Raw genomic sequence first — 23,568 nt, forward strand, 5'->3', positions numbered from 1 at the left:
CCAATTCTTTGCCACCACAAAAAGAGTTGCTATAAAATATTTTTGTACATGTGGGTGGGTCCTTTTCCTGTTTTCATGCTTTCTTTGGGATACAGACCTAGAAGTGGTATTGCTGAATCAAAGTTTTATAGCCCTTTGAGCATAGCTCTGAAATGCTCTCTAGAATGATTGGATCAGTTCACAACTCCACCAACAATGCATTAGTGTTCTAATTTTCCCAAATTTTCTCCAACATTTATCATTTTCCTTTTTTGTCATATTAGCCAATCTGATAGGTGTGATATGGTACTTCAGAGTTGTTTTAATTTTCATTTCTCTAATCAATAGTGATTTAGGGCATTTTTTCATATGATTATAGATAGCTTTAATTTCTTCATCTGAAAACTGCCTGTTTATATCCTTTGATCATTTATCAATTGGGGAATGACTTGTATTCTTATAAATTTGATTCAGTTCTCTATATATTTTAGAAATCAGGCTATTATCAGAAACACTGGCGGTAAAAATTGTTCCCCAACTTTCTGCTTTCCTTCTAATCTTGGTTACATTGGCTTTATTTGTGCAAAACATTTTTTATTTAAATCAAAATTATCCATTTTGCATTTCATAATATTCTCTATCTCTTGTTTGGTCATAAATTCTTCCCTTCTCCATAGATCTGACTGGTAAACTATTTGGTGCTCTCCAGATTTGCTTATGGTCATCCTTTATGCCTAAATCCGATACCTATTTTGATCTTATCTTAGTATGCAATGTAAGATGTTGGTCTATGCCTAGTTTCTGCCATACTGTTTCCCAGTTTTGCCAGTAGCTTTTGTCAAATAGTGAGTTCTTATCCCAGAACCTGGAGTCTTTGGGTTTATCAAACAGTAGATTACCATAGTCACTGACTACTGTGTCTTGTATACCTAACATATTCCTTTCATCCACCCCTCTACTTCTTAGTCAATACCAGATTGTTTTGATAATTACTGCTTTGTAATACATCTTGAGATCTGATACTGATAGGCCATCTTCCTTCACATTTTTTTCATTGATTCTCTTGATATTCTTGACGTTATGTTTTTCTAGATGAATTTTATTATTTTGTGTAGCTCTATAAAATAATTTTTTGGTAGTTTGATTGGCATAGCACTGAACGAGTATAAATTCATCAATTAATTTTTACAAAAGAGAATTTACTGAGAAGGTATGGTAAGAACACGTTATAAAATATCCCCTTTAAATAGGGGCCAGACTCTCCCCTCTCGCACACACTGGTTCATGAGCAGAGTGGGCTCAAATTCTATATAATGATATATTAGTGAGGCATGTTAGTAAATCTCCGTAGAACAGACCCCAAAACCTGAAATAGTTTTTGAAAGAATTTTATTAGGTCATTTGGCAAAGGAGAGGGCTGGGAAAAGGTGTAGCTTCTTCCTCAATTCTTTGTGACATTACGTGATACAGAGAGTTCAGAATAGGGTGTTAGGACATTTGCCTTTGATTGGCCACTGTTAGGCAATTGTCAGAACTGAGTAGTTTGAAATGTATGTCAGCAGGCAAGTATAAACATTCAAATTTGGGAAATTCAAAACACAAACTTTGAGTGGACCCAAAACAAGACTTGGGTGGGATCTAAGCATTCCCTTCAGCCATTCATCTTCCCTGGAGGAGCTCTGACCTCTACAGTATTTTGGGGTTAGAAAGTTTTCTAGCCACATAAAGCTAGGTTCCAACAAAATTAATAAATAATACATAATATTTTCCTCATAGGCACACGTGTAGACAACATGTAGGACCAAGGAGCATCTCAAGACTTCTAGCCCTGGGAGTCCTTTTCTCTCTATGAGGAGTCCCCACCAAATCTGCTTGGGATGGGGCAGCAGCTGTACTCATTCTTCGCGCTGAGAGATATGACGTCTGATAAATTGGCTCCTCACTGGACTCAGCTGCTGTTGCTACTAGCAGCCTCAGGGGTCTTTGCTATCTATTCTGATGGCTGAGAAGATCTCTGATAATTCTTCCAACCTTTCAAAGCTCACAAGGTTACCTGTTCAATTCTGTTTCTCTTTCATTTCTCTAAGATTAGGAAGAAACAGAAACAGAAGGACCGTGTCAAGAATTCAGGGATGAATAGTACTAGGTTGGAAGGGAGGTCATTGTTCTCCTCCCTGGTAGATCTTAGAAGTCCTCCTCAATCAAAGATGCCATGGAAGAAAGGTACAAGTCATCAGCTCAAACCTTTGTTTGCACATTCAATTCTAGTCAGGAGTCAATTAAAAGATTTTTCATCACTGTGCTGATGGGAAAGAGAAGGTTTTTTTTGGTTTTTATTTTTTTCCTTTAGGCATGTTTCCATGCGTTGGAATAGAACCAGGCAGGACATATTGTGCACGTACTAAGGAGGGCACCCTCACTCATTACTTACCTACCTTGGCCTTAAGAGATCTCTCCATATTCAGCACAGGGTCAGGGACAAAAATCCCAGATAAATTCTGATCTATGTTCCTTGTGAGAAGGGGCCTTCTGGGATGCAGAGTATACTAGAATAAGTAAAGGGTCTACCAGTTAATAGAGTTATTAACATAGGCAAGTTTTCAGTCCAGTTTTAAATGGAAAAGTTAAGGAGACAGAGGAAATAACATGAAAAGACGTGCATGTTTGCATGGTTGCAGAAGAAAAGTATATTTACCTGCCTGGAGTGAAAAGTCCAAATCATTTGAAATAGGATTTGATCGAGGTTTGTTAAGTGGGTGGGGGTAGTGGAGCAGCTGATTCAATTGCCTGGAAACACCCACTGTCAGCAGTTTAGATTACCTCTCCAATTGGAATGACAAAATCAAAACATTAAAAAAATTTAAGAAAATCCCAGTTGTCTCTGACACAAGTCTAGGCTAGTAACATATTTGCATATTGGACTAGTAACAAAGGATCCTTAACTGCAGTGCAGTTTAGAAATGAGACTCTAACTTCCAAAATACTTTTTATCAGTTTAATAACAATTTGTGTATCATATTGACATTTAATTTTCATAAAAATATTTTTTTACAGAAACAACCCTTGAATGCAGTCAAAGTAATGGTCCAAACAACAGGGACTCATATGTTAGAGAGAGGAAAAGTGAGCATGACCAGCAATATGGTAAGTAGGACAAACATGGCTTGGGAGGTGCCAGGCATTCAAGCAACAAAGTTGAGGGTGGGGGTGTTATTGAAAGGGGAGAGTTTCTCCATTGGGTACAGTGTTTGGGCGTGGAATCCAGTTTATAAGAATAGGTTCTTTCAAAAAGAAACTCATTTCAACAAATATCTAGGAAAAATAAAATAGCGTTTGAAGGGGATTTTCTTTGTTCATTTCCTCATCTAAACTGGAGACTCTCCAGGGATCACATTAGACAGGAATTTTGGGGATGGATGGACCAAAGATCGCCATCTGATTCAACTCGTTCATTTTTAAAACTTGTAAATTTTTTTTAATTAAAAATTCTTTTTTTCACTTACAAATCTTTTTTTTCCCCCTTTCCCCTGTGCCAAGGAAAAAGGAAAAGAAAACCCTTATCACAAATGTGCAGTCAAGCAAAACAAATTCCAACCCTGGTCCAGTATAAAATGTGTGTGTGTGTGTGTGTGTGTGTGTGTGTTTGTGATTTTCTGCACCCTGGGTCCCTCACCTCCCTTTCAGGAGATGGGAGCATGCTTCCCCATCACCCCTCTGGAATCTTGGTTGGTCATTGCACTGATCCGAGTTCCCATGTCTTTCAAAGTTGTTTTTCTTTACAATGTGGCTGTTGCATGATTGTTCTCCTGGTTCTACTCCCCTTCAACTCTGCATCAGCTCATACAGGTGTTCCTAGGATTCCCTAAAACCACAACCCGCTCTTTTTCATAGAAGGGAAACTGAGGCCACCCTTTGGAGTTGGGGGGGCCTTTTCCACACCACCACGCCCGCTCAGTCACAATGGGCGGTACTCCTTCGCCTGGGCTCCGCCCCAGAGATCTGGGAGCTCGAGTTGAGGCGGCCCCCCCCAGCGCTTCCGCGAGGTGACTCGCCCTGCGCTAGCTAGATCCGCCTCCACTGCTACTTGGCCTGGACCACCCCCCCTCGTAGGGCTGCCCCTCCTCCCTTGGCCTTCAGGCCCCGCCCCTTCCCCTCCTGCCGGCCCCGCCCCACAGCTGGGCGGGTGTGAGGGAACTCGGTGCGAGCATGCGTGTGTCGCCCCATCCGGGTCGGAGGGTCTGGCAGCCCCGCCCTCGGCCCTAGCTGAGCTGTATTTGGGCAACTGCTGAGGGCCGCCGGCGGCCGCGTCCGAGAGCGTGCTGAAGTCACCGACGTGACCGAGGGGGCGGAGGAACGGATGGAAGATGGCGGCGGGGGCCGGATGTTGGCGCCACCTCCCCCAAGTCCTGAGCCGGCGCAGATGAGGCGGCTCGGTCGGGGCCAGCGGCGCTTCGGTACCCGGGCTGGGGCGACCCTGGCGGCGGTGCCCGCCCCTGCTATGTGCCGGCGCCTCGGGTAGAGCGCGGAAGAGCGGCGGCGGGGCCGGGGCCGGTGCTGGCGACGCGTCGGGCCTCCTGCTCCTTCCTCCCCTTGGCGGCTGGTGTCGGAGGAGGGCGGCGGCGGCGGGGGCCGCGGGGCCGGGATGGAGGACGTTAACTCCAACGTGAACGCGGACCAGGAGGTGCGGAAGCTGCAGGAGCTGGTGAAGAAGCTGGAGAAGCAGAACGAGCAGCTGAGGAGCCGCTCTGGGGCCGCTCAGGCAGCCACCTCCGCCGCGCAGGGGAGCCCCGGCCGCGGCTCGGCCGCCGCCTCCGGGACCGCGTCTCCCCGGGGCTTCCCTTTGGGCCTGACCTCCAAGGCGGCCGGAGCCGGGCCGAGCCTGAGGCGGACGAGCAGCGAGGAGCTGCGGGACGGTGCCACGTCCCTGCTGGCGGCCGGCGAGGGCAGCGTGCTGGACGAGGTGGAGCCGCTGCGGCCTGACGAGCTGGAGCGCCTCTTGGGCTGGGAGGAGGAGGAGAGCTGGTGAGCCGGGGCGCTCGTGGGGAGGGCGGGGGAGTGTGCATCCAACTGCCTGCGGTGCCCAGCCCGGGCTTTGTGTCAGAGAGCCGGTGGTCGTTCCTCTTTTTTTTTTCTGAGGGGGGCCTGGGGGGGGGGAGGATCCCCTGGGCGAAAAGATTAGAAGGAGAAGAAAGGCACACGTGTGGTGCTGGAGGGGGCGCGGGTGTAGACCTGGACAAGGTTGTTGGGTCCCGGTCCTGCCTGCCTCTAGCAGTGCTGCAAGCCGGGGAGGGACGGGAAGGGTACCCGCTTTGTGTGGCTCAAGGAGGATGGCCTGGGAATTTGGGTGTCGGCAAGGAACTTGGGGAGGGGCGTGCTCGGTGGGAAGTCATTGAACTTGACTCTTGGGGAAGAACTGGGCCCCCTCTCCTTTTGGTTCGAAAGGCTCTAGTTTCTAAGTCCGCGTGGAAAGGGTGGCACAGTTCTGTTGGGGACGTGAGGCTTTAGAATGACTAGTGTGGGTGGCAAGAAAGGGAGGAAGATGGTGTGAAATAGGACTCCCCTTCGGGGACTCCGAGCTTCGCTTCGCTTTGTGTGATGGGGGCAGGGGATGGGGCTGCTTTGTGCAGAGAGCCAAGAGCTGGAAAAAGACGATCTACCCTCGTAGGGAGGAGACGGCATACTCCTTGTTACTCTTTTGCTTGCTCTTCAGTGTTTACTCAAGAATTGGGTTTTTGGCATTTCTCAAGGTTGTGTGAAGAGAGTTACCACACTGACTCCTCACTTTCGTGTTATTCTAGGGGAGGTAGGAGAGGCTTGCTGAAAGTCTTTAAACAAACCCCTGTTCCAGTATCCCTCAAGGAAAATGGTGACCCACACCTTAAAAATCACTTCCATCCAGAACGCTTGAAAGGATCTCTTCAGGGAGATAGGGGAACTTTTCTTCATGAATTCATCACTTTAGAACTTGTGCTGTTTAAAAATGAAATTTCTTCTTTTTTGTCAAAATAGAGATTTCTAAGTGAGTGAAATGTTTGACAGAATTAGGCAGCGTATGTTGAAAGAAGTTTGGGATTAAGCATCTATTTACTGAGCTACGCCATAGATTCCTAATGCCAGTGAAAAGGGGAGAGGGGTTCCTGTTTTTAAGGCTCTTAAAAATCCAACTGAGTGTTAGTGTGCTGTATTCAACAGAAAGAATGCTAGACTTACTACATGTATGACTTTGGGCAAGTTCTTCCCTTTTTCACCTGAGTTTTCCTTGCTGTAAAATGAAGATAGTAGTAGTACTTGTACTACCTACCTCACAGAGTTATTTTATTGTGAGCAAAGTGTTCTCTGGACTAGATGACCTCTAATGTTCTTTCCAACCTTAACTCCTATAATCCTAAACCTTAAGGAACCTTATACATTTAAGCTACTGAGCCCCTCCCCCCTTTTCTTGTATTTGTACCCTTTTTCCTTCCCAGTGCCAATGCACACATGTTAGGAGCTAGACTTTTAATTTCATTGGCATTAGGAACTTCCAGCCAAGAAAATTCCCTCTATCAATGCAGTCCAGCACCTACTATGCAAGTTAATGGTCTTAGAGAGCTCTTTAAAATTCTAAGAGGCTAAGAGTGACTTGTTTAGACTCTTACAGCTGGACACAAGGACAGAGGCATAACTTGAACCCCGGTCTTACTGGTTTTGAAACCGGCGCTATTCATTATGCCATGCTGAATACAAATGTTTATTGAACTGAATTGGAAAAAAAATGCATGGCTCACATAATAAACACCACAAACCGGAACTCCTGGATTCACAGATCCCAAAGCACATGGATAAATTTCAGGGCATCTCTGAACTTGGATGAGGAAAAAATTTACGTCTTTGTTTTCATAAACTTTTGGACTCCTAGCTGGAGGCAGCTAGCTGACACAGTGTAAAGAGTGCCAGGCCTGGAATCAGGAAGACCTGAGAGCAAATACAGTCTTGCTCACATGCTATATGTATGACCTTGGCAAGTCACTTAACCTCTTTGCCTCAGTTTCCTGAACTTTAAATGGGGATAATACTGGTACCTACCTCCCAAGGTTGTTGTGAAGGTTAAATAAAATAGTAATTTGTAAAGTACTTAGCACATAATAGGTGCTGTGTAAATGCTAGCTAGTTATGATGATGATGTATTTTGTTTTGTGCATTTAAAAACATTATTCTGAGAAGGGCTCTGAGATAAACTTCACCAGACTACCAAAGAGGAGGAGTGTGTGACACAAAAAAAAAGGTTTAAGAAACCCTGGCCTAGAATACTTCATAGTAGGGAGAGATCGGGGTGGGCTCTAGAGCTGACTTCATTTAGGAAACAGGACTTAGTGGGATATGGGCTCCTGAAGAAGAGTAGGGGGTATTTCAGGCAAGCCATGAATAAAGGCTGAGCTATCTAGAACTCTTAATTGAGAAAGACTTAAATGTCAGAGATACATTTGGATATGTAATGTCAAGTCTTTATTTATCACTGGATGTTACCAAATGTTATTGGGATTGACATTCCTAATGACAGCATAATGTCAACAATACTAGTTTTTTTTGGTGTAATTTTAAAACCATGCCTGTCTATGGGAGTAGTGGATGTATATATGACTGAGTGTATATTGAACCTTAAAAGAATAGTTTTTAAATATATGTATAGCACACATATAACATTTAACAAATTCTTATCAAGTACTTGAAATTTCAGTTTAAAAAATTAAACGCCTGTTGTATGCAAGGTGCTGGCAATAGAAAGATAAAAAATACATAATCCTTGCCCTTAAGGAATTTAGTCTACAGTCTCAAAAGGGAGAACAAAACTATGATACAAATTATAGTATGATAAACACATAAGAGGAGTATAAAGTATAATGAGATCAGGCACAGAAGTCATTGGCAAAATATCTTCGGTTCCTTCAGTGTGCAAGGCACTTTGGCTTGATGACTTTACTCTCTGATGTATATATGAAAAGATAATACTTGATTTTATAAGCAGTGACTCAGTAAAGACCTTAGACTTTATTTGCATGTTGTCTTCTCCATTAGAATGTGAGCTCTTTTAGGTCAGAAACCATGGTGGGTTTTTTTTTTGGAGGGGGGGTTGTTTGTGTTTGTTTTCAGTTTGTATCACCAGCTTAGCACAATGCCTGGTACAAAGTAAGCACTTAAATGTTTGTTGACTGAATGTTTGACTTTGGCTGCACTGGCCTTAGTTATTTAGTATGGCATTTATTTAGATAGCATGCCTAAAGATTCTTTTGGTCATGTGGTACCCAGTTTACTATTAGGATTATTGTTACAAAGTAGAATTGTACAGGTATAAATAATTTTGTTGTTTTTTTTTTCCCAGTATAGTGATATATTGATGTTTCAGTATAGTGATTTATTGATGTTCCAGGTCACTCTCTCTGTAATCTGTAATCACTTGAATACCTAGTTTATAATTTTTTTTTTTTTTGGTGAGGCAATCGGGTTAAGTGACATGCCCAAAGTCACACAGCTAGTATGTGTCAAGTGTTTGGTCTGAGGCCGGATTTGAACTCAGGTCCTCCTGACTTCAGGGCCGGTGCTCTATCCACTGCGACACCTAGCTGCCCCATTATAATATTCTCTATCCCATAGTTTTCCATCATTTTGGGGACCTCACTTTTCATGTTAATGACCCCTCTAATATGACCACACAGTTACCTGCCTTCTTAGTTCCTGTGACCACCCACCTATAACATGCTTTAGTCATACATTATCCTGCACATACTTTAGTCCTTTCCATTTCTGGGAACTGTAAATCCTTAACTTGCACTTTAAAGTTTTGTAAATAACATGTTTTATTTGTATTGAGAAGTGGGATTTGGGGGAGATTTGATTCATAATAAATACATTGTGGAATCATGGAATCTTAAGTAGAAGGGATCTTAGAAGTTCTGTGGTCAAAACTTCTATCCATTTAGTACAGGAATCCTTTCTGCAATATTCAGGCAACTCCCATTGTAGAAACTCCCTTCTTTAGAGTTCACTGGCAAGTTGTAATTTCTGGTGTTAGGTGCTGAGAGTACTGAGAAGTTAAACAATTTACCCATCATTACATAGCTAGTATATGAGTGAAGCAGGGTTTGAACCCAGATCTTCCTGATCCCAAGTCTAGCCCTTTATCCATTATGCCACACTGTTCCTTTCTTTATTCTGTCATATTGAACAAAAATTGCCTTATTGTAAACTTAAAGATCTAGGATTGGTTCCAGTTCTGTGCTGTACAGCAAAATAAAACAAATTTAAATCCTCTTGTACATGACAGCGCTTCAGATATTTGTAAATGCTATCTTAAATTGCCCTAAATTGTCTTATTTCTAGGATTAACATCTTCATTTCTTTCAGCTGTTTCTCTGGGGAGGGGGGCGGTCCCGCCCCCCCAATAACGTAGTTTCTAAATCTTTTTTACCATCCTTTTCACTGGATAAATTCAGATTGTTCAGTGACCTTAAAATGCATAGTGCACTGCAACAAAAATTGCAGGTATAGTCTTAGAGAATACAGTTGGGACTATTATTACTTCTCTTGACCGAGATACTCTTATTATACTTCAATTATTTGAATCTAATATTGTTATTTTTGTTTTTTAGACTATACTAGAGTCATACCTCTAGCTTATTTAGGTTATAGTTAACATTTTTTTTAAATTTGTACTTTTGTCAGCTGTGTCTTTTTCTTTCTTTGATGGGCTTTAATTTAGGTCTTAGCTAGTCCTCTTAAATTTCACCTTGTTAATTTTGACCCATCCCTCCCTCATGTTGGGATCTTTTTGTATCTTGATTCTCTTATCCATCTATAAAGTTGGGAGGTTGGAATTATGGAACATGAATATAATAGAATATTTTTATACCATAAGAAATGAAAAATTCAGAGAAACATGGATATAGACTTAGATGTCCTGAAACAGTAAAATAAACCTTATCAGGTAAATATGTATACTGATGACAATAGTGTAAAAGGAAATAAGAATGCTCTAAATATAATGACTAAACTTGGCTTGGAAGTTGGAATGGTGATGGACTATTGCATATGCTATCACATAGAGTTGATGTGATGTTTGTTGATTTTGCCAAATGAACTTTTTTCTTTCCTTTTTTAATCTTTGCTAAAAGGGAAGGCTTAATAGGGAAGAATGGGAGGGTATATTCAGGAGGTGATGATTATGTATGAACAAGAGGTATCAGTTTTAAAAATCAGGGGGTTGACATCCTCCATTCTCTTTCCTTCCTTTTTCCAGTATCTGATAGAAAGTTGACCCTTCTCAATAAAGCCAACTTCTCCACATGATCTCATCTCTTCAAGTAGATTTCCCCCACCATTTCCTTTTTTCCATAATCTTTTCTTCCCCCTGACTCTTATTAAACACTCACAGAAAAAAACCTTCCACAAAATAATATGTATATTTAACATGACAGCTAATTAGGCATAGTCCATATGTAAAAGTGAAGCAAGAGATGGTTCATTTCAGGAGCATTTTCTCTTGGTCTTTCACTTTTTGTATCTTTTTTTCTTGATTCCTTTTGAAGACATTGCTTGGTTTTTCATTTGTCTATTTAGTCTACCAGATTTTGTAAACTTTCCATTCTATTCTGTAACTTCCTACATGTTTTTCTAGTTGTTTTTACTGGTTGATTCTGAGAAACTTCAATGTCACATGGATAGGTATGTTTGGCAGCTCTGTAGTCTGATTTGAAAGACAGAGAATCTTTGAGCTGATTAAGAGGGGCTTGCACTGGAGGCCTCTCTGTGCTCTTTGGCTTCTGGGAGAACTTTTTAGAAGTGCCATAGCAGCTCTTTCCATAATCTTTGATCTTTTCCTGTCTCCTTGATTAGTCCCTGTTTCCTACAATATGTGCAGGTCTCTCTTATCCTTAAAAAACAACCACTTGACCTTACCATCCTTTCAAACTATCATCCTTATCTCTCTTCCCATTCACAGCCAAAATGCTAACGTGTTCTATACTAGCTGTCTCCTTGTCTTCTTTCATTCACTCTTTAACCTTTTCCATTCTGACTTTCAGTTGCAGTACTCAAATGAAACTGCCCATTTTGCAGTTAACAAATTGTCTTAATTACCGAAGCTGATGGCCTTTTCTAATCCTGAGATAGCCAGGTGGCACTGTGGATAGAGCACTAGGCCTGGAGTCAAGAAGACCACAGTACAAATCCATTCTTAGACTCTTAACAAGCTTTGTGACCCTGGGCAAGTCACTTAGCCTCTGACTGTCTCTGTCATCTGTAAAATAGGGATCATAATAGCACCTGTCTCCCAAGTTGGATCAAATGAGATAATATTTGTAAAAATGCAGTGTATTGCTCATAGCAGGTACTTAATAAATGCTCCTTTTCATTCCTTCCTTCTCTGCATTTGACACTATTGACTCTTTTCTTCCTGAATATATTATCCACTGGGTTTTCATGACACACCTTTCTCTTGGTTCTCCTTTCTGTCTGACTGTTCCTTAAATCTCCTTGACTGGAATGTCATCCATGTCACATTCCTTAACTGTTGATGGTAGCCTATTCTCTTTGTACTTTATGTGATTTCATCAGTTTCCTTGGGCTCACTTACAGATGTAGATGATTCCAAGATCTATAAATCTAGTTTCCTTCCCCCCTGCCTCTCTCACCCCCTCCCTCTCCCTCTCCTCCTCTTCCCTTTCTTCCCCCTCTCCTCCTCCTTCTTTCTCCATTCCCCTCTCTCCTTCCTCTCCCCCTTCCTCCTAACCCCCCACCCCCATTATGTTAGATTTTTTTGTTTTTTCTCTCCAGCACCTAGCACATTGTCTGGCACACAGTAGCATTATTAATAAATGCTTGTCCCATTAGATGTGAGCTCTTAGAGGTCAGGGACTGTCTTTTGCCTCTTTCTGTATTTCCAGTGCTTAACACAATGCCTGGTACATAGTAGGTGTTGATTGATTAATTAGGAACAGTTAAAAGAATTAGATATGTTTAGCTTGGCAGGAGAAGACTTTAGAGAGAATAACTTTTAGAGGGTTGCTGTCTCCTCAAATACTTTAATCTTTGCTGAGGAAGTGTTAGACTTCTGTGTAATTTGGTGAAAGAACTAGAACCAGTGGATGGAAGCAATAGATCTTGGCTTAGTATAAAGAAAAACATAACCCTTAGAGCTGTGGAACAGCCTTTTCGGTGATGTAGTGGAAAATTTTCAAGCAGGGTTTCTATAAGGGTGTTGTAGAAGGGCTTCCTAAATTTAGTAGGTTTGTCTGTCTGGCTTATTGGTTGTCAAAAAATGTAATGGGGGGCAACTAGGTGGTGCAGTGGATAGAGCACCCACCCTGGAGTCAGGAGGACCTGAGTTCAAATCTGTCTTCAGACAGATAACACTTACTAGCTGTGTGACCCTGGGCGAGTCATTTAACCCCATTACCTAGCCAAAACAAAATGTAATGGGCTTCCTTTGTAAAGTATTAAAGTTTGGTCACAAGAAATGTTGTTTAAGCAGTATTTTAGTAAAAGGGGTATTTGGAGTCAGCTTACCCATGTTTGAATCCAATCTCTCCCACTTACTGCCTGTATGATCTTGTGCAAGTACCTTTATTTTCCCTCTCTGTGCTTCAGTTTCCCTAACTGTAAAAGGAAAGAGTTGGACTAGATAGCATTAAAGATTCCTTCCAGTTAATATGATGATAATGATTCTACTTTATGTAGTAAACTGGATTTCATAATCCTTAAAAGTCCATTTCAGCCTGGAGTTTTGCTCTCTATTCAGAGAGCTTGTATTCATGGAGGCTGCATACAAATAACTATAATTTGTAGTGTTGTGTGATAAATGTTGAAAGGTTCAAAGTGCAGTTGAGAAGAGGGAGAAAACTGAAAGGCCTTCTCTGGATCCTAATGCTGTTTTAAAGACATCTGTGGTTGTGGCAAACCTTTGTCCTTTAAAGAGGAATTAGATTTTTTAGAAATAAATATAAGTCATTTGGAGCCAAGTTCCTGAATAAGATGAATTATTAAAGCTGAATAATTGAATTCACCAAAGATTTATGGAATGCTTATTGTTTGCAGAATACTTTGGGTAAAAATCCAGATGAGACCACTTTTCTTCTGTGATTCAAACAAGATCTTATAGAAGAGAAATTTAAAAAAAAAAAGTTTAGCTGGCAGCATCTGTGAAAGAAGGAATAGCTTCATAAGGTAACTGCTTTTAAAGGGACAATACTTGTTTGGCTCCAGGATATTTGTTTTAAATGTCATGTTACTTTTTATTAGTTTTTACTATGGCAGTGCCTTTTTAATGAATCATACTATTCAAAAATGGTTTTTATAACTGATGAATGGTGATACTGGAATCTAGTAAGATTACTTTTTACAGAAGGAGAGACTTAGATTCAGAGGAGATGAGAAAGGAATTTGATAGAGTTGGAGAAAGAATTGAAATCATTAGTATTTTATCAATAATTAAGTTTGTAGCTTTAATTGTCTTAAAAAACAACTTCTGCTACTTATGCCAAAAATTAAAAAAAGAAACTTCTGCTAATTATGCCTCTTTTTTGGGGGGTAAGGGTATAATGTAGGTTTTGTTTAATTTGTAATTTATTGTTATTTTAAAATTGTTATTTTTTTGTTTATGTTCTTTTTTACTTTGCCATACCTTTCCAGTTACTGCCCTTGCTGACTTTCACCTTCAGGAGAATTTTCTCTTGTAACAAAGAAGCAAAATTAGTTACAACAAATCAGCACAGTGGCCATGCCAGAAAATATATTCCTAATTCTATAATCCATCACCTTTCAATTGAAAAGTTGCCAGCATACTTCACCATAAAACCTCTGAAGTCGTAATTGTTCACCACATTCCTTGATCAGAGTTTTGAAGCCTTTGAGTGTTCTGGTTTTGTTTACTTCACTTTCCATCAGATAATAAAAACCTTTTTGTTCTTTATATTTTTTTCACCTACGATGCGCAGATATTCCAATACATTCATTTGCCACAATTTGGTTAGCCATTTCCCAGTTGATGGACATCCATTTCCTTCTAGTTCTTTGATAAATACAAAAAGTACAGGCAGTTAGGTGCTTCAGTGGATAAAACTCTGAACCTGTAGTCAGGAAGACCTGAGTTCTCGCTTGATATGTGACCTTGGGCAAGTCAGATGTATTTACCTCAGTTTCCTTAACTGTATAATGAAAATGATAATAGTACCTACCTCACAGGATTTTTGTACGGGTCCTGTGAGATAATATTTGTAGCACAATGTCAAGCACACAGTAGGCACTATATAAACACTAGCTGCTATTATAAATATTTCTGCATATATTGACCTTTCCCTCTCTGTCTTTGAGCTCTTTGGAGGGTATATTCCTGATCATGGGATTACTGGATCAAAGAATATGTATAGTTTAGTGGCTGTAATTTTTTTTTTTTTTTTTTGTTAGTGAGGCAATTGGGGTTAAGTGACTTGCCCAGAGTCACACAGCTAGCGAGTGTGTCTGAAACCGCATTTGAACTCGGGTCCTTCTGATTCCAGGTCCGGTGCTCTATTCACTGTGCCAGCTAGCTGTCCTAGAACTTTAAAGTTTTAAATACTGCATTTCTCTTATTAGTGATTTGGAGCATTCTTTGAAAAGGTGATTGGTAGTTTTAGACAGAGCTTTTTGGAAGAGGTGGCACCTGATATGGTTCTGAAAAGAAGGATTTCAGTAGGTGATGTGGAAGGAGTGTGTTAGTAGACATGGGTAATACTGTTTTGTGTGAATGAAGGTAAAAGAATGGAAGGCAAGATTGGGAAACATCTGATAGTCAAGTTTTGAATGTAAAAGTGTGATGGGGAGTAGAATGACAGAAAGTTGGCAAAGATAGGTTGGAGCCAGATTTTAGAGAGCCAGGCTGAAGAATTTGTATTTTACTTTATCCATGAGCAATAGAGTAACTGAAAGGTTATTTTATTTGTTTTAAATAAGATTTAAAAGTCATTTGCTTTTAAAATCATAGTTATTTCCAGAAATAACCCATTTCCCTAGTGAGTTCTTCCTTGGAATTAAAAAGCAGGTAGTCCAACTGATAAAATGACTTCATCAGTCAATATAATCAGTGCAACATTTTGTACCTCTGATGTGTCTCCTTTCTCTTCTTCTCCCCATCCCTCTCTTCTCCAGCACCAAGATTGGTCATTTCAGTTCCAGTTCAGCTTACATTTGATGTTCTTTTTGTTTATATTATTACAGCTATATTATTCAAGTTCTGCTTATTTCATATCAGCACCACCACTACCACTTTCACACTGCATTAGTTCCTTTTAAAAATAATTTTTTTATTGACGTTTTCTGTTTTTTGTTATCATGGTTATCTCTAGTATCCTTCTCTCTTCCCTTCCTAGAGAGCCATACCAACAAATAGTATTTTTTTAAATTAATAAATTTATTTATTTTTAGTTTTCAACATTTACTTCAAGATTTTGAGTTCCAAATTTTCACCCCATCTCGCCCCTCCCCCCACCCCAAGATGGCATGCATTCTGAATACCCCTTCCCCTAGTCTGCTTTCCCTGATATATCCCCCCCACTTCCCCTTCTATTTTCCTGTAGGGTGGGATAGATTTCTGTAACCCATTTCCTATATTTCTTATTTCCCGGTTGCATGTGAAAACATTTTTTTTAAACATGTATTTTTAAAACTTTGGGTTCCAAATTTTCTCCCTTCCTCCCTCCCCACTCCCTGTCATTGAAAAGGCAAGCAACTCAATATAGGCTAAACATGGGAGGTTATTCAAAACACTTCCATAGTAGACATGCTGTGAAAAACTAACTCTATTTCCCTTAATCCTATCCCACCTCCCCCCATTTATTCTATTCTTTCTTTTGACTCTGTCCCTCCTCAGAAGTATTTGCTTCTGATTACCCCCTTTCCCAATCTCCCCTCCTCTCTATCATCCCCCTACTCTCTTGTCCCCTTCCCCTACTGTTTTCCTGTAGGGTAAGACCATACCCAGTTGAGTGTGTATGTTGTTATTCCTTCCTTAAGTCAAATCCTTTGAGAATAAAATTCACTCATTCCCTCTCCTTCCATTTCCCCTCCACTGTAGGAGCCTTTTCTTTTCTGTTTTTTTGTGAGATAATTTACCCTGTTCTACCTTTCCCTTTCTCCTTCTCCTAGTATAATCCTCTCTAGCCCCTTAATTTTATTCTCCAGATATGACCCCTTCATCTTCAACTCAACCTGTGCCCTCTATCTATCTATCTATCTATATTCATACATATATTTTTTCCCTCCAACTACCCTAATATTGACAAAGGTCTCATGAGTTACAAATATTATCTTTCCATGAAGGAATGTAAACAGTTCAACCTTAATATGTCTCTTATGATTTCTCTTTCCTGTTTAGCTCTTCATGTTCCACTTGAGTCTTGTATTGGAAAGTCAAATTTTCTATTCAGCTCTGGTCTTTTCATCAAGAATGCTTGAAAGTCCTCTATTTCACTGAATGATCATTTTTTTTCCCCTGAAGAATTATACTCAGTTTTGCTGGGTAGGTGATTCTTGGTTATAATCCTATCTCCTTTGCCCTCCAGAATATTATGTTCTGTGCCCTGCAGTTCCTTGATGTAGAAGCTGCTAAATCTTGTGTTATCCTGATTGTGTTTCCACAATACTTGAATTGTTTCTTTCTGGCTGCTTGTAATATTTTCTCCTTAACCTGGGAACTCTGGAATTTGGCTACAATATTCCTAGGAGTTTTCCTTTGGGGATCTCTTTCAGGGGATTGTTGGATTCTTTCAATTTCTATTTTGCCTTCTGGTTCTAAAATACCAGGGCAGTTTTCCTTGATCATTTCTTGAAAGATGATGTCTAGGCTCTTTTTTTTTTGATCATGGCTTTCAGATAGTCCAATAATTTTTAAATTCTCTCTCCCGGATCTATTTTCCAGGTCAGTTGTTTTTCCAATGAGATATTTCACATTGTTTTCTAATTTTTCATTCTTTTGGATTTGTTTTACAGTGTCTTGATTTCTCATAAAGTCACTAGCTTCCAATTGCTCTATTCTAATTTTTAAGGTAATATTTTCTTCAGTAATCTTTTGAACTTCCTTTTCCATTTGTCCAATTTTGCTGTTTAGGGCCTTCTTCTCTTCATTGGCTTTTTGGACCTCTTTTGCCATTTGGGTTAGGCTATTTTTTAAGGTGTTATTTTTTTCAGTATTTTTTTGGGTCTCCTTTAGCTAGCTGCCAACTTGCTTTTCATGATTTTCTTGCATCACTCTCATTTCTGTTCCCAGTTTTTCCTCTACTTCTCTTACTTGCTTCTCAAAATCGCTTTTGAGCTCTTCCATGGCCTGGGACTGATTCATATTTTTCTTGGAGGCTTTGGATGTAGGAGCTTTGGCTTTGCTGTCTTCTTCTGGTTGCATGTTTTGATCTTCTTTGTCACCAAAGTAAGATAATATAGTCTGACTCTTTTTGCGCTGCTTGCTCATGATCCTGGCCAATTACTTGAGTTTTAAACTCTTTGTTAGTAAAAGTCTGCTTCCAATGTGAAGAGTGTACTGTCCCAAGCTTCAGGGGTTTGTACAGCTGTTTTCAGGAATACTTCTAGGGACCTGTAAATTTTCAGTTCTTCCAAGGTGCTATGATGAGGGGCGAGGTGTTTCCTCTCCACTGCCACAAGCTCCACCAAGCCAGTACTCTTCCTCGCCCCAGGACCTCCCCTCAAAACTGTGATCCAGATCCAATCACGGGCAAAGCAAGAGACTCCTGCCTCAGTACTGGCAAAGAGATCCTTGTCATCCCCCTCTGATCAGCCACTTGATTCCCCCTCAGTCTGTGGTCTGGAAACTCAGGAGGCAGCCACTGCCCCAGGCCATGCTCGGGACTTGTGGCTGAGACCTAGCTTCTCTCACTCACAGCAGTCACAGACTTTTCCCACTGACCTAAGTTGTCTTTGGCCTTCGCGGGTTGAGAAGTCTGGAAACTGCCACAGCTGCCTGTGATTCAGTCCTCTGAGGTCTGCTCCATGGTCTCTGCGGCCTGCACATCCATGCCGAACTGTGCACCTCTCCCAGCCCAGTGCGATATACCTTTCTGATCAGCCATCCAGGTTGTCTTGGGCTGGAAATTTGTTTTACTCTGTTTTTTTGTGGGTTCTGCTGCATTAGAATTTGTTTAGAGCCATTTTTATAGGTATTTGGAGGGGTTTGAGGGAGAGCTCAAGCAAGTCACTGCTTTCCCTCCACCATCTTGACTCTGCCCCCCTCAAATATATTTTTTTAAAGGCAATTGGGGTTAAGTGACTTGCCCAGGGTCACACAGCTAGTAAGTGTCAAGTGTTTGGTCTGAGGTCGGATTTGAACTCAGGTCCTCCTGACTTCAGGGCCAGTGCTCTATCCACTGCGCCACCTAGCTGCCCCTCAAATAGTATTTTTTTTTAAAGAGGAAATAAAAATCGGCTCAACTGATGGATATATTGAAAAAAATTTTAAAAAAACAACAACACGTGTAATATGTTAACACATGTTACTCTCATCTCCATAAAGGGGTGGGTCGAGGATGTCTTCTCATTTCTTTTCATTTGAGTAATGCTTGATCTTTATAATTTTGTTACATTCACTTTTGAATTTTTTGGTGTGTGGTTTTTCAATTTACGTTGTTGTAGTTATAGCATATATTGGGCATACTCTGCATCAGTTTATGTAGATCTTTCCATTCTCTGTATTCCTCACATTATTTTTTACAGGTCAGTGATACTTGAGTACATTCATGTATCACAGGTTTGTTTTTGTTTTTGTTTTACCTATTCCCCAATCGATAGACATTTGCCTTAGTTCTTACTAATCTTCCTGTGGTTCCTTGAATTCCTTTTTTTGTAATTTCTGTTATATGAATAGTTACATGAATATAGTCATTCCTCAATAGAGCCCTTCCTTCCTTTTTCCCTCCCTCCCTCCCTCTTTTTCCGCTTTTCTTCCTTCCCTTCACAAAAATTGAAGCTATGCATGGTTTTAGAACACGTGTAAACTTTGTTTCTTTGACCTCTTTGCTGAGTATTTGGGATTGTTTAGTTACTTTTGTTTCATAATTTCAGATTCTTCTAGAATTGTTGGACCATTTCATAGTTCTATCAATAGTGCAGCTTTGCAACAGTGTTTTTATCTTCCCGTAACTTCTTCCACAGTTCCTATTTTCCATCTTGCCACTTTGGGTATGGGGTGAAACCTCAGAGTTGTTATAATTTACACTTCTCTTATTAGTGATTTGGAACAATTTTTCAAATGGCCTTTTTTTTTTTTTTTTTTTGCATTTTCTTTTGAAAACTGATCACGTTGTTGGACCAGTGATTGGGAAATTGTATATATTTGCTTGATTTTCCTGAATGTCTTGGATATCGTGCTTTTATTGGAGATAGATATTTTCTTCCCATTTGATAGTTTCTATTATTCTAGCCATATTGATTTTTGTTTTGTAAAATCTTTTTAATTTTATGTAATTAAAATTGCTAATTTGCTTAAGAAAATTTGTTTGATGATTTTTGCTTTTAGATCCCATTCACTTCCACATGTGCCCCATCTACCCCTCTCCTGCTAAGTGCAAGAGTTCCCTTGTAACAAAAATACATAATTTTTTAAAAGTTCAACAAAACCAGCTGTCTGACAACACATGACATGTTTCACATCATGGTTGGGGAAAGAGGTGTATTTTCTCATCTTTTCTTTGAGGCCAGTCTTGGTTATAACAATTATCCAGCTGTCCATTTTATTTTATTCTTTCAGTTTATGTTGTTCAAGATACTGTATGTATTGTTTTTCTGCATCTGTCTCCTTCCATCTACATCAATTGATATAAATAATCCTTATAGCTATTTTTGAATTCTTTATATTCTCCTTATTTTTTCTTAAGACAATATTTCATTTCATGTACCACAATTTATTTTGCCATCCCTCAATTAAAGGGTACGCATGTTGTTCTTAGTTCATTGTCACCTCAAAAATACTACGATGAACACACATTTATACTTAACTTTTCTTTCTGTCGTTGACCTTCTTGGAGTAATAAAAAAAAAAACATCAACGAATGTAAAGAACAGAAAAAGATGCTTCTGTATGAAACTGTAAATCTCTAGCCTATAAGTCTTTTAGACTATGACATGGTAATACTAACACTGCCTTCCTTGTCTCTGTCCTGTTCTGACTACTTTGTAAATATAATTATCCCTTCCACATTATGGAGGTTAGGGGTGTGGCACCCCTGCGATCTGGAAAATCTGTGTAAAATTTTTTGACTCTTCCCTTTATGCCAGAGAAGAAGTTGGATTTTTTTCTTTTTCCTTTTTGGGGTGTTTACAGTACCATATTATAAAATTTGGGTGAAGTATTTGGTCATGGGCTCTGTGTCATCTGCTGGCCTTTGCGTGTCATCTGTGGCTTCCACAGAACTCCCCCAAAATTCCCATTTAATTTCTTATGCTGTCCCCATATCGCTAAACCAGGATGGGGAAAGTTGCAATGTGGAAGGGTAACTGTACTATTATATTGACACTTTTTTGGTATCATTACTACCCGCATCTCTCTCTAAGAACACCTCTCATTGTAACAGTAATAGTGAAGTAGAATAAATTCACACATTTTTCATATCTGAAAGTAGTCTCACTCTATGTATAGTCCATCAGTGTGCTTTATCGGTCTTTAGTAGTTGTGATCAGTTTTAAAATCTTTAAAGGTTGTTTTCATTTTAGTCACTTTCTAAATACAATTAAAAGTTGTTTTCCGGAATGTTTAGACCATTTCACAGTGTGCCATCAGCAGGGCATATAGTATGCCTTCCTATTTTTTAAATCTTTTGTTGTCTTTGCCAACTTGTTGGGTTGTGAGATGGAATCTCAAGTTATTTAATTTGCATTTCTCTAATTAAAGATTTGTAGCATGTTTTATATGGTTGGTATTAAGTTTGCAGTTCTTTTGAGGACTGTTCATCACCTTTGAATATCTGGGTTTTTTTTTGGGAATCACTTTTAGTGTTATGTGTTTTATGTTAAATTCCATATGTATTTGGCATATCAGACCTTTCTCAGATTTAAAAAAATTATTGATATCTTTAGTAAAATCTATTCTGATACCTCATTCAGGGATGGAGGCAATTCTAGTTCTAGAAGGCTGTGCCAGCAGAGTGCAATCTCTCTGGCAGATTCTCTTAATATAGTATGGCCACCTGGTGCTGAAAACTTTTAGCCTTGGCAACCCATGAAACAAAGAAAAAAATGAAAATGACTCGCAATCCTGAGGGATCCTCTTCTGCTTCTGCAGTGGTGGTGGTGAAGTGGTAGGAAAGAAGGCAGGGAATGCTAAAAATCTGTTTTTAGGTTGCCAACAAACTTTTATTTGACTCTTGGTCCTCTAAATGTTAGGTCCTTGTCCGGGGACCAAAAAATGGCTATATTGATGGAAGGGCTGAAATCACATCAATGAATAAAACCTGAAGAAATATGGAAGTCGCAGCTATTAATGGAAGCTACATCTTGGAAAGGCAAAGAAAGGTGTTGGCAAAGTGTGTTTTTTTCTCTGTCCCAAAGTTACAAGAAATATTATTGGTTGTCAGATATTACAGTACTTTTGATAAGCATTTGCACAAAGAACACCATGAAAATAATTGCAGTTTATGCACAAATATTGGTTGTTCAGGATGAAGTTGGAGAGAAATTCTATCAGAACTTGATAAGACCTTCTATATCAAATCAAGCTATGCTCTGATTATTTGTGACTTCCGATGGAAAGTTCGGAATAGGTGAAGATGAGAAATGGGTCAAGAGAAAGAAATGAGACAGCTTGTGATTTGTTGATTATACAAAGCCTCATAACTCCTATCACGAACCCTTTGTTTAAAAAAAAAACAAAACCTGATAGATTCTGGACATAATGAGTATTAAAAAAAAAACATCACAAAGAATGAAAGTGACTATTTTAACAGATAGGCATTAACTTATTATGGATGTAGAAGTTTTCCCTGAATGAACTGTCTGCACATTCATACCACAAACTCCACAGAATTTAGATAAGAATTTATAATATACAAGAAACAGTAATGAGAAAAATAAATAGTATACAATTAAGAAGATTTTACCTGGAGTTATTTAAACAAGTTATTGAAGATCAAAATGGGTATTGGGAAATAGAAATGACATCAACACTGACTATAATATAATTTCATCAAGAGGTTAAACCAATGTAAATAATAGGTGCAACAAGGAGACTAAAAGAGCTCAGAAAGAGCCTTAGCGAACATTTGATTTACCTGCCACATGGAGAGAGATGGCTGCCAAAAGCAGCTCTGGAATAAAATATAGACATGTCTGTAAAATACTATGAAGAATGGTGGATGAGTATGAACAGTATCATAAAGTAGAGTGAAGCACTATAGAGTGAAACCAAGCTAAAGAAATTTTAGCAAGATAACCAATGCCTAAGATCATTCAAAAGGGACAATAAACAGGAAAAAAAAATGGAAAAGATGTACAAGAACAATTACAACAAACTTTTTGTTTCCGCACCAAATGTTGTAGAACCATCATACTTAAACATCATGAGCCCAGAGGCACTTATAGAAGAAGTAGAAGTGGCACTAAAGAGAACAAAAACTACCAATTTGGATCAAATATATAGAGAGAGGAGATCTGTTCTAGAGATGATACAATTCTGAGGTCATTGAGGAAGTGATTTACAAGGCATCAAGAGGATAAGAGGATACAGAAAGGGTTGAAAAAATCTTGGACCTTATTAATATTAAAAAAAAAAAAGGTGATAGGTTATTAGCAACCACTGTGCCAACCTGTGTTTATACAGAATCTTTAGAAAGATAATCTATACACAAATTGATGGCATTGTACATAACAGTATTAATGTACAAGTAGGCTTAGTGAACTGTATTCAGCACATCCTTACCATATCACAATTGACAGAAAGGTATAAAAAAAAGATCCTGTTGTGCTTAATTATTTTTTATTATGAAAAAAGCATTTGATTCAGTAGTATGAAAGACTGCCTTATATAGGCTTTTTTTTATAAAAAAATATCTTCCACTGAAGATTTCTTGGAACATGCAGAAACGTGGGTTCAGTAATCCTCTGAAAATAAATATCAGGCAGGGAATTGTATGTTGACCAAAAGTATTAGCCACTATGATGGAAGAGATTCAAAGCAGGGTCCAGGTGGACAAGGTATTTCTGTGCATTATGTTTCTGTTTATGAATAACATTGTATTACTTGAATCTAGCCACTGACATTGTAGAGCCTCCAGAAAGAACTATGTAATCACTCAACGGAATTTGGCCTGTCCCTCCACACAAGAAAGATCAAATGAATAAAGAGTTGCTGAGATTTCATTGTGCATCTAAATCAAAGCCTTATGGAATTTGTCCAACTCTATGTACATCTGAAACAGACAGTACTGATGCACTGGTCTCTGGGTCCATTCTTGAAAAGGAGACTGTTATTTTGGGAAATAACAAAGAACTTGTACTGACCCTTAGCTTCCAGTTTAATCCAATCCAATTATTAAATAAACAAACATTTAATCAACACCTACTATGTACACTGTGCTAAGCCCCAGG

General features: G+C 39.4%; 1 protein-coding gene across 2 annotated transcripts in view; it reads left to right on the plus strand.

Moving 5' to 3' along the window:
- Positions 1 to 4,597: 4,597 nt before the first annotated feature.
- Positions 4,598 to 23,568, plus strand: part of SLAIN2 (SLAIN motif family member 2) — a 65,953-nt gene continuing 46,982 nt past the window's right edge. For both annotated transcript variants that reach the window (XM_027836430.1, XM_027836431.1), the window contains exon 1: positions 4,598 to 5,001. In XM_027836430.1, the coding sequence (XP_027692231.1) occupies positions 4,622 to 5,001 (380 nt within the window). In that variant the 5' untranslated portion in view covers positions 4,598 to 4,621. The remainder of the gene's footprint in view (positions 5,002 to 23,568) is intronic.

Source organism: Vombatus ursinus, unplaced genomic scaffold (assembly GCF_900497805.2).
Source record: "Vombatus ursinus unplaced genomic scaffold, bare-nosed wombat genome assembly UNPS02014818.1, whole genome shotgun sequence".
NCBI classification, from domain to species: Eukaryota; Metazoa; Chordata; class Mammalia; order Diprotodontia; family Vombatidae; genus Vombatus; species Vombatus ursinus.